The sequence below is a fragment of the Falco naumanni genome, chromosome 1 (assembly GCF_017639655.2).
Source record: "Falco naumanni isolate bFalNau1 chromosome 1, bFalNau1.pat, whole genome shotgun sequence".
Taxonomy (NCBI): domain Eukaryota; kingdom Metazoa; phylum Chordata; class Aves; order Falconiformes; family Falconidae; genus Falco; species Falco naumanni.
The window spans coordinates 47,666,653-47,680,161 of record NC_054054.1 but is presented as its reverse complement, the minus strand read 5'-3'; the positions used below and the strand labels follow the sequence as shown (position 1 = coordinate 47,680,161).

The window sequence follows — 13,509 nt, the reverse complement described above, 5'->3', positions numbered from 1 at the left end:
TTATGCAACACTCTTGAAAAATGGCACTCAGATTCAGTCTGTATCATTTACAGCAACATAAATTCCAAACTTGAACATGAACTTTTTCATTAAAATTCTTGGAAATGAAAGTACAAGCAAGTATCATGCTGAAATAATCCCCGTAACAGAAAAGAGCACACTACATAATACTGACATTATGAGACATACTGGAAAGCGATGTGCAGTCACTTGAGAAGCTTTCAATGGAGACTGCAGAACTTACTAGTCCAGACTTGGTATCAGCCCCATCTTGGGCTGGTTTCCACAGAGTCATATAGGTCTTTGTACTGAGTTTTTAGTTCTGGAGGACTACCAAGGAGCTTCTTTCTTAATTCACATGTGGTGCCAGGCCCAAGGTGGCTTAGAGCTTTGTGAATAATTCGGCTATAAACAATTCAGATTTGACTCAAGGTGTTTGCTGCAGATGTTCAACAGGTGCAGAAATCCTACTAGTTGAAATCTGTAGTCTCGATGTACCATTTCCAAGGAATTAACCTGTAATTTTAGTCTTATTTTCATCTATTGTGCTTTTGGTAGAGTCAAAAGACTGATGAAAGACTAAATTAATATTACCCCCTTGGATTCCCATTCCTGTCTAGAAACTACTGCTCTTCCCCAAAACTGCAGCCGCTGGCACATCAACACACCATCCAAAAGAAGATATTTAATCCCTAAAAGTACGACTATAAACTAGGCCTTGAATTGTGAAGGAGTTTGTTTTCTGGTGCTTCCAGATTCACTGGAGTTTGCTAAGTGTATGGTAAGGGATGCATTTAATCCCGTTGGTCTAGAAACTCATTCATCCTTCTGGAGGATCTTCCTCTGCAGTGCATGCATGTTGGATTACATTTTTCATCTAACATAGCAACTTCTACTTATGCAAAGTATAAATAAAATGCTAGAAGTCTAGACAGAGTTCACTCCGCAACAGAACTGACGCACGGTATATATGCTACTTCTACCAGTTATTGTAGCAATATTTTACATCCAGTTAACCCAGCTGTATATAGGATTATAGACCTAGTGACCATGTCCCCTGCCAAAGTACTCTTCTTACCTTACAGAAGGCCCTGACTATACACAAAGTTTATAAAAAATATGTTTTTAAACAAATGTAAGCAGTAATACAGGAGTGGACTGAACATGAGCTGATAAACTTAAAATGAGGCAGACCTGAGGGGTGAAGCTAGTTTCAAATTTCTAGGTATTGAGAGAGCTCACAGAAGAAGTTGATGCAGAAATACTGCACGTGTGATCTGTAAATCCTCCAGTTTTCTTTCACTAGCTTTCATTTAATCTCAGAGGGACCTGAAACTCCTCCCTCTCTGTGTCCTCAGGATTCCTCTTTTATAGCCTAGTCCATCCTCAGAGGCTTCAGTCAGTTTTCTGCCACATTGCCACATGAAACTAAGCCTCTGAACTGTTGTTTCAGCTCTCCCTGACTGATCTCCATCTAGTCTTCTAAATATTTGCTGTAACTATCTTTCACAAGGTACTTGAAACTCAACTACCTCTTCAAGGCAGACGAAACTATAATAAAGGCACACAGTCACCAAGTTCTAGCTGTTGTATTTAACAGGGCTATGGACCCCTGGAGGCCTCCTGCTGCAACACCAGTTATGTACTGGTTATTAATATTTCACACTGTATTAAGACAAATGAGTAATTATGTGATTGATAAATGCTATCACGTACTCCTAGGAGGTACAGAGAATGGTTAAGTGTGTAATCAGATATCAACACTGTGATGTATATTTTAGTACTGTTGTAGTCACAGTCCCCAGAGAAACAGTAAGGATATGCCCCAGTACGCATAGAGAAGGCTTTGAATGCAGCTCTGAAACAGTTATCTAGGCAATGCAGAGACTGAAAATGGCAATGCAGGATTACCAGACATCATTTCTGACCAGATTCTGCCTGAGCTGAAGGCCACAATCTTGGTATTGATAATCCATATCACAGATGGCAAATGTAGGCATAATAATACCCATGAAGCCATAGCACATTTCATTTCTTAACAACAAAAACTTTTGTGTTTTGTGAACTGAATTGCTAGGAAAAATCCCTTATATTTCTGTTTTGTCTTTGGCCACCTGTGACACAGCTGGCAATCCCAGTATCAGCAGCTCGTTGCTTTTACAGCAGCAACATGTGGCTTGAAGTTCTCACGGATTTCTGTTTGGATGTTACCAGCATCTGTCTCCTTAGAAAAGTCACTGGACAGTCATTTTGGTAAGAGCATTATTCTGCTTACTCCTCTGTCTTGAACGTTCCAAGAGTTTCACTACTCACAGATCATGATAACCAAGATTTAATTCCCTTCTAGAAAAGCAGTGGAATTACACCAGAAATTAACTGTATCCATTTTTACTATCTTAATATACTCTGGCTGTAGGAAGACAGGTGTGTATAATTAAAGACTGTTTTGTAATGCATTTTTACAGATGGGCTGAATCGAGATTTTGCTTTTGAGAATTTGAATGTGCCCTGCTAATTTTTACACAGTAGGATTGTATAGATTTCTAAAAACAAGTAAAAAATTGTAAGTTTCCTCATCTGGTATTAGCGTTACATCCATGTAGTCATTTGCAGAACTGGAATCCTTACATTCACAACATAAGCTTTTGACTCTTAAGGAAGTAACTGCAAGAAACAGCAGGTTCTGCTTTTCCACACAGATCAGCCACTACCTGAGAATGCTATTATTTTGTCTGTACACATCTACAGCTATTTGCTGTAGTAGCAAATGCAATCAAGGAGGCTTCTGTCCACTCTTCATCGTCTGATTCTTTCCCTCTTATTAGTTTAGTTCTTCAGCTATGCTAGCTCAACCACCTGTAGGATTGTACTTTTCGGCTGCAACAGAGAAACGAAGGGGAAGGCAAGAAGCTCTTAAGGCTTTCCTATGAAGAAACTGTAATCTATTTTGAGGATCCTGAGGGAAAGGTGTAGAGAAGAATGTCCTAGCATGGTGTCAGGTCCTTCTGCCATTGCATGACCCAATTTGGACTTTTTTCACCTCCATGTCCACCATGAGGCTGATCTTGTCCTGCTTCTTACTGATCTTGTCCTATTATTCCTACCTCATTGTAACACCAATTACAACACCCAGTTCTTATGTAGTGATTTTCCTTTGCAGATCTCAGAAGTTCTTTATAAAGACCCCTAATGCTGTTAGAAGCAGTCAGAACATGAAGCAGAGCAAAACAGGTTCCTGAACGCTAGAAAGCAAGCACCAGTTATTTTGCATTTTTTACAAAGCAATAATGAAATTATAAAGCTGTTTACTTCAACTTTTTTTTCAATGACGTATTTTCTCTAAGATATAAACCCTTAAATTTTATAACAAATATAAATTAAAAATATGTATGAATAATGGAACAGAGAAATAGGCTTGGGCTTGCAATGCATAGCTAAGTTCTTGGAAGAACAATCACACTGAAGTTACAAAATTGGGCTCTATCCTATGGTTCTGTAATTATACAATTATATATTGTATATATATAAAAATTTTTTGCATGTATTTTTAACATTACAGAATGAGATCCTATGATTTCCTGTTCCAGCAGATGAACATGTGTTAGTGAGATGGCATTATTATTCTGCCTGGATATTCTGTCTAAATGAAAATATTTGAACATGCATCAATCATAGGGAAATACTGTGACTTCAAATTGAATGGATTCCATTCAAGAGAGAGGTCTACTCACAAAAGTCAATCTCATTCAGGTGAAGACTACTCATTTGAATAAGGTTTATCTGTATGATTAAGAAAATTCCACTGTCTGTTATGTGCAGAAAAAAGTATTTTTTTATTAAAGTAGATCTATTATAAGCAAATATGTGTGAATAATTTTGCTGCATCTCAGCTGAACTCAGACACAATAGTCATCAGGCAAAATCTACAGGTCAGCATCCTGAAGGAGAATCCCAAATTTCTGATAACTTCTGTTGCTAAGGCTGCAGATCTATCTGCTTTCTGCTGTTATTGTCTCTGTTGCTGGGGGGACCAAATGCTGCTTCTAAATCCTCTGCTGCAGGTGCATTAGTATAATCTAACATCACTTTGAAGATAAAGATCCTCTTTTAATGCAAGAGAAGAAAACCTAGGTACCATGGTGATGAGGATCTGATAAGATACTTAAGCAAACAAAGTTACATCTAGAGGAAAAAAAGTAGCAGGTGCAGACCATCCCCATAATGCAGCACTTCCCTATCAGAAAAGAGTTATTCCAGACAAGGAAGGAGATATTATCTGAAAGAGAACATCAGGGCACTGATTCTTAAGCCATATAAACCTAGGTGAATGGAATCAACAACAGAAAACTGGAATGAAGTGGGAAAATTCTGTTGCTAGCTGAATGAGCTCAGGATGCATCCAATCCAGTGGCTTGTGTCTAGGATGTTTACCAAAGAAGGGTCTGGGAAAGCATTTTAGGCAGAGTGATTTGTCTGGCTACCAGATTATGATAATTCTTCCAGCCACTTCTCTGTTCTTTCTAACAGTCAATGAAATGTAACATTTTGTCTCTGAATGGAAATAATAAAAAACATTCCCTATCAAGCCCATCAAACCAAAGTGAATAGAGCTTTTCTAAAAACATTATGCAGACAACCTAACCTACTCTCTCCCTACATATCACAAAGCAACCGTACTCATTAAAGAGATGCTGGCATCCACATGAACATTCAAAGTCATCAGTATAAGGCTAAACCTTAGCCTTTTGAGTATTAATTACTAAAATTTGCCTATTTATCTCTTGCATGTCATACTTGTTATTGAAACACCATGTTTGGACTATACTTAAAAACATCTGGATGATCAAAGTTCACATATGCTGTGTCACCAGTATTTAATTTTTAGCCAATTTTCCTAAGAAAACAGGGCTTATGAGAAGGAATTGCTGCTCAGTTTGTCCCTCTGCACCTCTTTACAACACAGCTTTTAAGATAATCAGCACTTTCAACCATTTTGAAACAGAAGCAGAAGATATCTGTATTTGTATAAATTTCATTTAAATTAGCAAACAAGTAGTGGAGTGAAACCCAAATTTGTGGCTCCAGAGAAGAAAAAGCAGGCAGAACTTTGTTGTCAGGTTTTCTATTTGGCAGCAATGGTTTGATCAATTGCATGTATGTTTTAATGGGTTCATTGGTACATGCAAACGCCAAATGAACAATTGTGGTATTGGGAAGGAGAAAAAGTGATGGAAGGGCAATAGGCTGGATAATCAAAGTGGCAGTGGGTTGTTCAGGGAAAAAAGAACACTAATCAGCAGGAACAACAAGTTCCAATAGGTTCATTGTATATGGAAAAAACTCCTCCTGCCTAAAGTCAAAGAACGTGAGCAGAGCCAAGAGTGACTATGCAAATTAGAGGGACAACTGGAAATCACATTAACTGTAAATCATGTGATTATTCTACCTTCTTAGATTATATAAAATACATTTCCAATTAATCTTTGATTGAATATGAGAGAGTCACTGTTCAAGTATAGAAATGGAAGGTTTTTGTGATAACAAAATACTAATTCTGAATTTAAACAGAAAGTAACACTAATTACTTAATTTCAATTACCCTGAAAGTTGAGAAAAGTCATCTGATTAATCAAACACAATGAACAGATTATTAGTTTTCTTTAAAAAAATATTTTGTAGTTTCATTACCTTTTGCATTTTTGCAGTGTCCTGAGATTTCACAATTCTGCTGAAGTGCTGAAGACCGAGCTCTTCTAGTTGAAAAGTAGCCAGATAACAAATAACTGTCAAAAGATACATACATTTAAAATGCAGCAGGTAATTCTAACAAACCTATACTCTATACTCAGTGTACTCTGGGATTTAGACTGTTACTTTAACTTTAAATAGTCTTCAGTATTGTTTATCTAACTGAGCAACATAATGCTTGACAATGAGAAATTGTAATACAAAGTTATAATGTTAACTCTATGTTCATTATTAGCATCATGACTCTATGCTATAGTTCATATAAATTATTTCCTTTGTGAGTTAGATCCAGCCTAGTGCAAATCTACATGATTTTATAGAATTCTAACAGCTGAGGGTCTAGCCACTCACATTAAAAATGTAAAACAAATGTAGTTATCTGAAGTCATTCACAGAGGTCCTTCTGATACTTGCAAGTATGTGTTTGCAAAACTGGGGGAACTACCATAGTAGTGTCTGGAATCCTGCAAGGCTGGAAGTAAGATCTTGCCATGATTTCACAGTTGTTTCACTATGCCAACATCACCACTAAAATAAGCAGCTCTGTCAACCCCTAATTGCTTGTTCTCATCCTGTCCTTTCACTTCCTGGTGTTTCTTCTCTTGGGCAAGTACAGTCACACACACAACCAAGTTAAAACAGATTGTAAATTTTACCCTGAAGCACTTTCTTGATCAGTTCACTGGATGTCTGCTAAACACAAGTTCTAACTCCAGAGAAGATATGACACAGGGGTGAGAATGAGTGGCCAGTGATGAGAAAACAGGCACCTTGTTTCTTTGGGTAGTAGTACCAGTTTATACAACAAATATTTGCATAATCCATCAGTGAAATTCTGTTAGTCTGGCAACAGGCAGGGAGAATAGGAGTCAGATGGCTCCTGAGAAACATGACTGAAAAGTTTCTGACATTATTACATTGTTGGAAACAGCTTTTTCATAATGTAGCCAAAATTTTCAGTGTAAGCAAGTTTATTCGGGAAAATTTAACATGAACAGGAGAAATAAAAGAAAGTTTTGATAGTGAATTTTTCAACATACTCTGTTTTTAATGTTTTCAGAGAGGATAGCTCTTATTCTTCTGTTCCAGAATCATAGCTTATCATACATAACGAAAAAAACCCACACTAACAAAACCCCCTAAAAAGTCATATTTCTGGTATGTATTTTACTTTTTTTTTTTTTTTGCAAGTGACCATTTTACAGAGAGTGTTGTAATCTTTGGTTTTATTCTAAATTAGAATAAACCCAAGTCTTTAAATTGTGAAATTTTCTGGGAAATCCAAAACTGTGCAGTTTGATACAGGGTGAGGCACAGGCAGTGCAGTGAGATTTTTGCAGATCTGTAAAGTTCATGAGCTCCTGTACCAGCTTTCATTTGACCATAACCACTTCGATCAATCAGGCTTCACTTGCACTGTAGTATTTTAGCTGCCACCAAACAGTAATGATAAAATCAGTAAATTCTGACCAATATGCTGCAGCCAATTCAGTCTTGTGCTTTAGCATAGCAACATATTTAAGCAGTCTTAGCAGTATATACATTTATCTCCTACAAGCTTTATTAAATTCAAATCTGCTCACACATAGCAACAGCCGTTTTAAGCAGCTTTGATCATTTAAGTGTCAATGCAGCTTGGCAAAGGGAATCACAAGCAGCTTAAAAAAATGTAAGCCAATGACCTTAGACTCTCAACTTGTTGATAAAGGAAAATTTTCCATGGCCTACCCTCTGCCTATGATTAATGGAGGCTTTTGAGTGGACCAGTCCTGACAATCCAATTATAGCAACACTCAGCTTAAAGGTATAATTTATGTGCCCCAGACAGTGAAAAACATGGCTTTGGAGAAATGGAGACAATGAAGCATTACCATTTAGAATATACTCAATACACTTTTAACTTCATCCTTGACAGTTTAGGTTCCCTTTTGTTTGTTATTTGATTTAAATTCCTATACCTTTCCAGACTATGACAGAAGCAACCAGAAATGGCATAAAAAATCAGTACATTTTAAACCACAAGATGCAGATAAACTTGTATTAGATGTGGGGGTTTTGTATTTTTCAATGACTTTGAATTAAATTGACTGGACTTTTGAAAGTACCCACAAAGCTTCAGAATGTACCTGACTTACAGAACCAATACCAGTGTGATTTCTGATTCCAGCTTATTTAGCAAGTTAATAAATCAACCTCAGTATAAGTGTATTAAATGCACAGCATAAAAAAAATTTTAAATTACTTTTTAATGTACTTCTCAATGCCTGAAATAACTTTGGGAGTAACAACAACTCTGATTAACTAGCTCATACTATCAGATACAGTTGTTTTGTAACTGATTCTAACCGAGTAACTAATCAAAGCAAAATAATTGACCTCACTCATGGAGACAGACAGAAGTCTATTTACATCATTGTGATGATCAGTAACAAAGAAACCCACGTATGGATAGAGACATATCCTAAGCGAACAGAGCTTTGTTACACAATTTCATATCTGAATGGCAGAGATACTAGGTTGCATAGAAGAGAATAAAAGGAAATGACTGAAGAACATTTTTTTAAGTGATGGTTAAACTTTCAAGATACTTCTTCCAGCCACTGAAGCTATTTTTCATCTGCACGTTACCTAATCTGTAGGCATATTCTGCTGAATTTTCTTAGGTAAAATTCCAGCTAACACCTGTGAGAGTCTAGACTAAATAACAATTCCAGGATTTAGGCTTTACATCATATGGTTATTGCACTGGGCACAATGACAGTGCTTCAAATGTAATATAATATTAAGACCTACACTAGTAAAATAATATTTTTAAAAATTTTGTGGTAAGCACATTTGGTGTTTTGAAGAAAACTTACCTATATAGAGATTACGCTCAGAAAACAGGCAGTATCTCCCATCCTGAACAAAAAAGGCATTGACTACTACATCCAATAAGGGTTTATATTCTATGCATCCAGCTAGTGTATCCAACACGAATTTTTCTTCTGTCATGTTAAGAGTCTATAGAGACAGAAAATTAATAATGATTAATGTAATCTGGAAAGAAAATGCTAGTTGTGTACAAATAGAAGTACAATCATTTTGAAGCAAATGGAAAACATGAATAACAAATAGCAGTGCCTTTGGTAGGGCTGATGCACTTCTAATACTACCAAATATGGGCAGCCCTAACAAATTAATGACCCTTGTTAAGTAAAATGTAACCTTCCCCTATGTTAAACTTTCAGTTTATCTGCTGACATACACATTTAGTTAAAAAGCCTTGATATGTGAATATTAACAGTTAATGCAAAGAAAATTGGAAGTTTCTGAGCTATGAGCAATGATTAAGTTTCAGTAAGAGTGTGTGTTTCCAGTAGGAAACGTGTTCTTTGTCAGTAAAGTCTGTGCTACCTGGTGAGATCAGATTCAGGGAAGAACCTGGACAGAGATTGTGGAAAAGACTCTTTAACTGCTACTGTAACCGAATATTGGAGAACATGATGAATTTTAACTAAACCTGTGAGTGCCGAGATTCATGTTAATGCAGACTGGTTCTTATCCAGCTGTCCTCTCGTTCAGTCATAATGTTCATGCAATACCACAAGAGAACAGAAAAAGGAGGGTCAGATGCTCACTGCACACCAGTTGGATCTTACCTTATAATCTCTTTAAAAAGTCTTAATGCTCCTGAACTTTACAGAGTTTCAGTCATAATAAATAACCTGCAGAATATCTGTTACTGCATGAGATAAACTACTAGTATAAACCACTTTCAAACATTGCAATAAAACCTGAGGCCCAGAAAAGTTTGTTATTAAAGGAATTGAAAAAGGACAGACACACTATGACAAAATGACAAACAATGCTTCTTTAACTTAAGGAGGTTAGCCAAGAAGCTAAGTGCACCTTCTGAAAACATGTAGTCCACATTTAATATATGATCTCTCCCACAGCTCTGAGATGTGGAAACAACTGAGCTGCAATAATACATCAGATGAGAGGTTCACCTTGCCTAGTAGGCTATCTGCTAGCATATTGATTGCTTTATTTCCCTAATGTGATTAATTTCTAGTTTAAAGGTATTATTAGAGGCTGCTGCATGAAACTATGTGAGTTTTCTGATGTATGACACTATATAGGACTTTGAGACTGAGCAAATACAAGGCAAAAGTTTATAATTACAGTTCTAATTTTCAAATGTAAAAAATTACGCAGAAGCACTCCATGTGTAGTTTCTCACATTGCCAGTCAGAGCAAGAATAACTCTCCTCACGACTCCTGCTCAAAAGCCAGGTTTCGTTCCTTCCAGTTTGTGCATCACCACTAGAAAAAAATAGTGCCTCCATATAATTGTCTCCATATTAATATATATTTATATATGCGTATAGACATACACATCTATGCAGGCAAAATTACACCTGCATAATTTCTTTACTGCCATTGGGATTACACTAATACATCTGACTACCTCTCTAGCAGAACTATAATAGACAATATTAGTAATGATACACATAGAGAATCAAAATCAAGCTCAGTTTGTGGGTTTTAGGTCCTTAAGGCTAATAATAGTTAAAGTCATAGAAAAGCTTTATTTCTATAACTGAAGTCATCAGGTATGACTCTGAATTATTCTGTGATGCAATATATTGGATAAAAAGAAATAGAGTGCAACCAAACTATCATTACATGGAGACATGGAAGCTTCACAAAGTTTGCTGGGCAGCACCAGAGACTGAGTGCAAATAAGGAGGATATCACCTACATTCTTAATCAAAGCTCTAGAGAAAGAAGAACCAACAGGTTGTGGTTGAGAAGAGAGAAAGATAAAGGGGAATGCATTTGGGAAAACGGAGTCAACTAGAGAGAGGTGGCAAAGAAGCAGCACAGAGAAAGGAGTGAAAAAGGAAGGTAGTGGAAAACAGGAGGTACAGAAGGGCTTAAATGGAGGATGGACACAAATGGAAGGGCAAAGGGAAGAGACCATACATCTGAAAATATGCAAAAAACCTAATTTGATGGGAAGCATGGACTCCATCTTGCTAAGCTGAGGATTCTTGTGAGGTACACAGTCCATTCCAAATATACCTTTTCTGGATGAAGATTCATGGAGGTTCTTTCAAAAAACTGACAAAGAAAATCCAGAAATATAACTCAACACTAAATGCTCAAACATATATACCTTATTTGGTATGAGTTACCTGAGAATTTGCCACAAAAGGCAAATGCAAATCTAAATATATGAACGGCAAAGTGAGAGAGGATGACATAGTTCCGGTAAAAGTAGGACTGTGGCATTTTGAATCTAAAACACATGGTTCCCTTGAACAAATGCTGCTCTGTCAACGAACAGATCAATCTGCAGACAACAGTAGCCCTGGTAATAAACAGAAAGTCCATAGTAAAACTGGACAAGCCCATTGGAGGCAAGCCCATTGGTAACAAGCCCTGCAAAAACTCTCATGACTATCTGCATTAGAAAGCTAGAATTTAAATTGTTTCCAAGATCTTTATTTGATTGGAATTTTTGCATTCACCTTCTGGGTACTTTGATACATCATACATGTATAAAGTACTATAACAAAGCAGTGCTTTTCTAATGTACTTTGGAGAGATGACCAAAAGTAGACAAACAGGTAATAACTAGATGACACCAGTTCCCAAATCATACCTCCTATACAGTAAAGACTACAGCATTACAATTCAATTGCATATTTACATTTGCTCTGCTTTTACTGTTCCGTTAACAAGTTAACAAGTCAGTCACAAGTTAGTTGTTAGGACAACACAGAAATAAGTGCTTACTCTCGCTTACTCCCTGAGCAAGACAGTATGTAACTACTGCATGGCCTCGAGCTAAGCAACAAGGTGACAGGAGGTGCAGCCTGAGGACAAACTGTGCCCCAGAACATCAGTACTGATTGGTAATTCTGTGGAGCACAAGCCAAAATGTCTTGTCATGAAATATTACCAATTAAATCTGCTTTCATCTACAAACAGTACTGTGTTCCATTTCTACACACACAAATTGAGAATAGTTAAGCAGCCTGCAGCTATGTCATCTAAGGAAGTGATCTCACCATAATAAACTAAACAAGACTGGGCAGGATGAGTACTTGGATAAGAAATCTCAAAGGTGAGCCAGTTGTTGGTTAAGCCCTCCTGATAATCTAGTGAATCAAAAAACAAGCCAATGCTTTAAAACAGTTAGGATACTCTGTATAGAAAGTGCACTGTGTCCTCAACAAATTCCATCAAGGATATTTACAGTTTATCATTATATCTGAAATCATAATTGCTTTGGGAAAGAAATACGTTGGGTAGGCGTAATTTTTAGCACTAATTCCTAAGTGCATTCTTTCTGTGTGGCTTTATGTGGCATTTTATGTCAGTGGGATGTATTTCAAAAGTGGATCAAATGATTCTGAAAAGTACAATATGATGACAGACTATACATTTATAACACCTTTTGAACAAGATTCTCAAAACACTGTGCTAACATTAATTGAGTTTAATGAAATTCCTTTTGGCTAACATTATTTTGTAAATGCAGGAACTGTGATATGGAGAAGATAAAAGAGATTTGCCCCAGGTGACACAGCAAGTCATTGGTAGCAACAAGAATTAATAAACACTAATTTGTGAGCCTTTGTTCTCAGAGCATCTTCTTACCTTTTCAAGTATAATTTACCTCGTGTATTTCTCTGAAACAACCACCAGTTTGCTATGTTTGCAAGTGTGTTGCATGGGTCCTTCAGGATGAGGAAAGCCAGATACAGTTACAGATGAAAGTAACTCATGCAGCTATCATCTTATGTTCCACCAATTATTCAAATTTACCAGAAGACAAAATAGATCTTGATCAATATACCTATTCTATGCTCAGGAAACAACCTCTCTATTTCTAATGTTACAGCTTATTATTTGTTTTTTTGTTGTGTAAAGCCTAATAAGTTTACAGTAGATGAATACTGGAGGGTCCTATATTTTTAAAGTTTGGAAGCCTATATATTACTGTGTTGACCAATAGCTGCACTGGATGTAAGTAAAATACAGTTATATGTGTTCAAAATGTCATTCTCATACAAACATCTGAAAGTGTTCTCTCTATGGAATTAATTTCAGCTTTTTCTGATTCCCAAGTGTGTATAGTAAAAGATTGATCTTGTCTGAAATTATCCTGAATGATCCTGTGAAAAAATGCTATTCCTGTCAGAATATGTGCTGACTGGCATTACCTCCCCTTTTTGAGAAATCCCTAATGCCCCTAGTCTGCTTCCATGGACATATTTTCCTTGCTTCCTGACACTTAGCTGTAGGTGGGAACCACTCAAGTTTCTTCAAGGAGAGGAGAAACTGTGTAAGAAAGCTTAAGCATAGGACTTCGTATACAAACAACTTTCAACATGTGTTAGTTCAAGAAATATCATGAATTAAATAAAGAAGTATCTGCAAAAAGCAAGCTTTGCCACTGGGTCTATGGTAATAAGGATAGTTACAATGGCCCCTGTTTAAGGGCTAGAGAGGTCAGAAAAAGGATGGTAAGAAGAGAAAGAAAAGCTTTTCTTTCTAGACAGAAGGAAGGAAAGGAACATCAGCCATGTCCTGTTTGAGACATCTCAGGATAAGGATTTAGTTTAAGGTGATACAGACATTTTAGAAAGAAGATAATATTTGATGAAAAGATAAAAAAGCTTTCACCTCCTGAAAGAACAGTGTAATAATATGTACTGAACTTTTCTACTGCCGGGCAGAATATGCATATTTTGCAGATGAAGT

The 13,509-nt window shown here is 36.6% G+C and overlaps 1 protein-coding gene across 1 annotated transcript in view; it reads right to left on the bottom strand.

Moving 5' to 3' along the window:
* The window catches only part of CFAP99 (cilia and flagella associated protein 99), a 63,768-nt gene that overhangs the window by 39,788 nt on the left and 10,471 nt on the right, over positions 1-13,509 (bottom strand). The window contains 2 exon segments of the mRNA XM_040592495.1: positions 5,689-5,783; positions 8,607-8,751. Of these exon segments, the coding sequence (XP_040448429.1) occupies positions 5,689-5,783; positions 8,607-8,751 (240 nt within the window).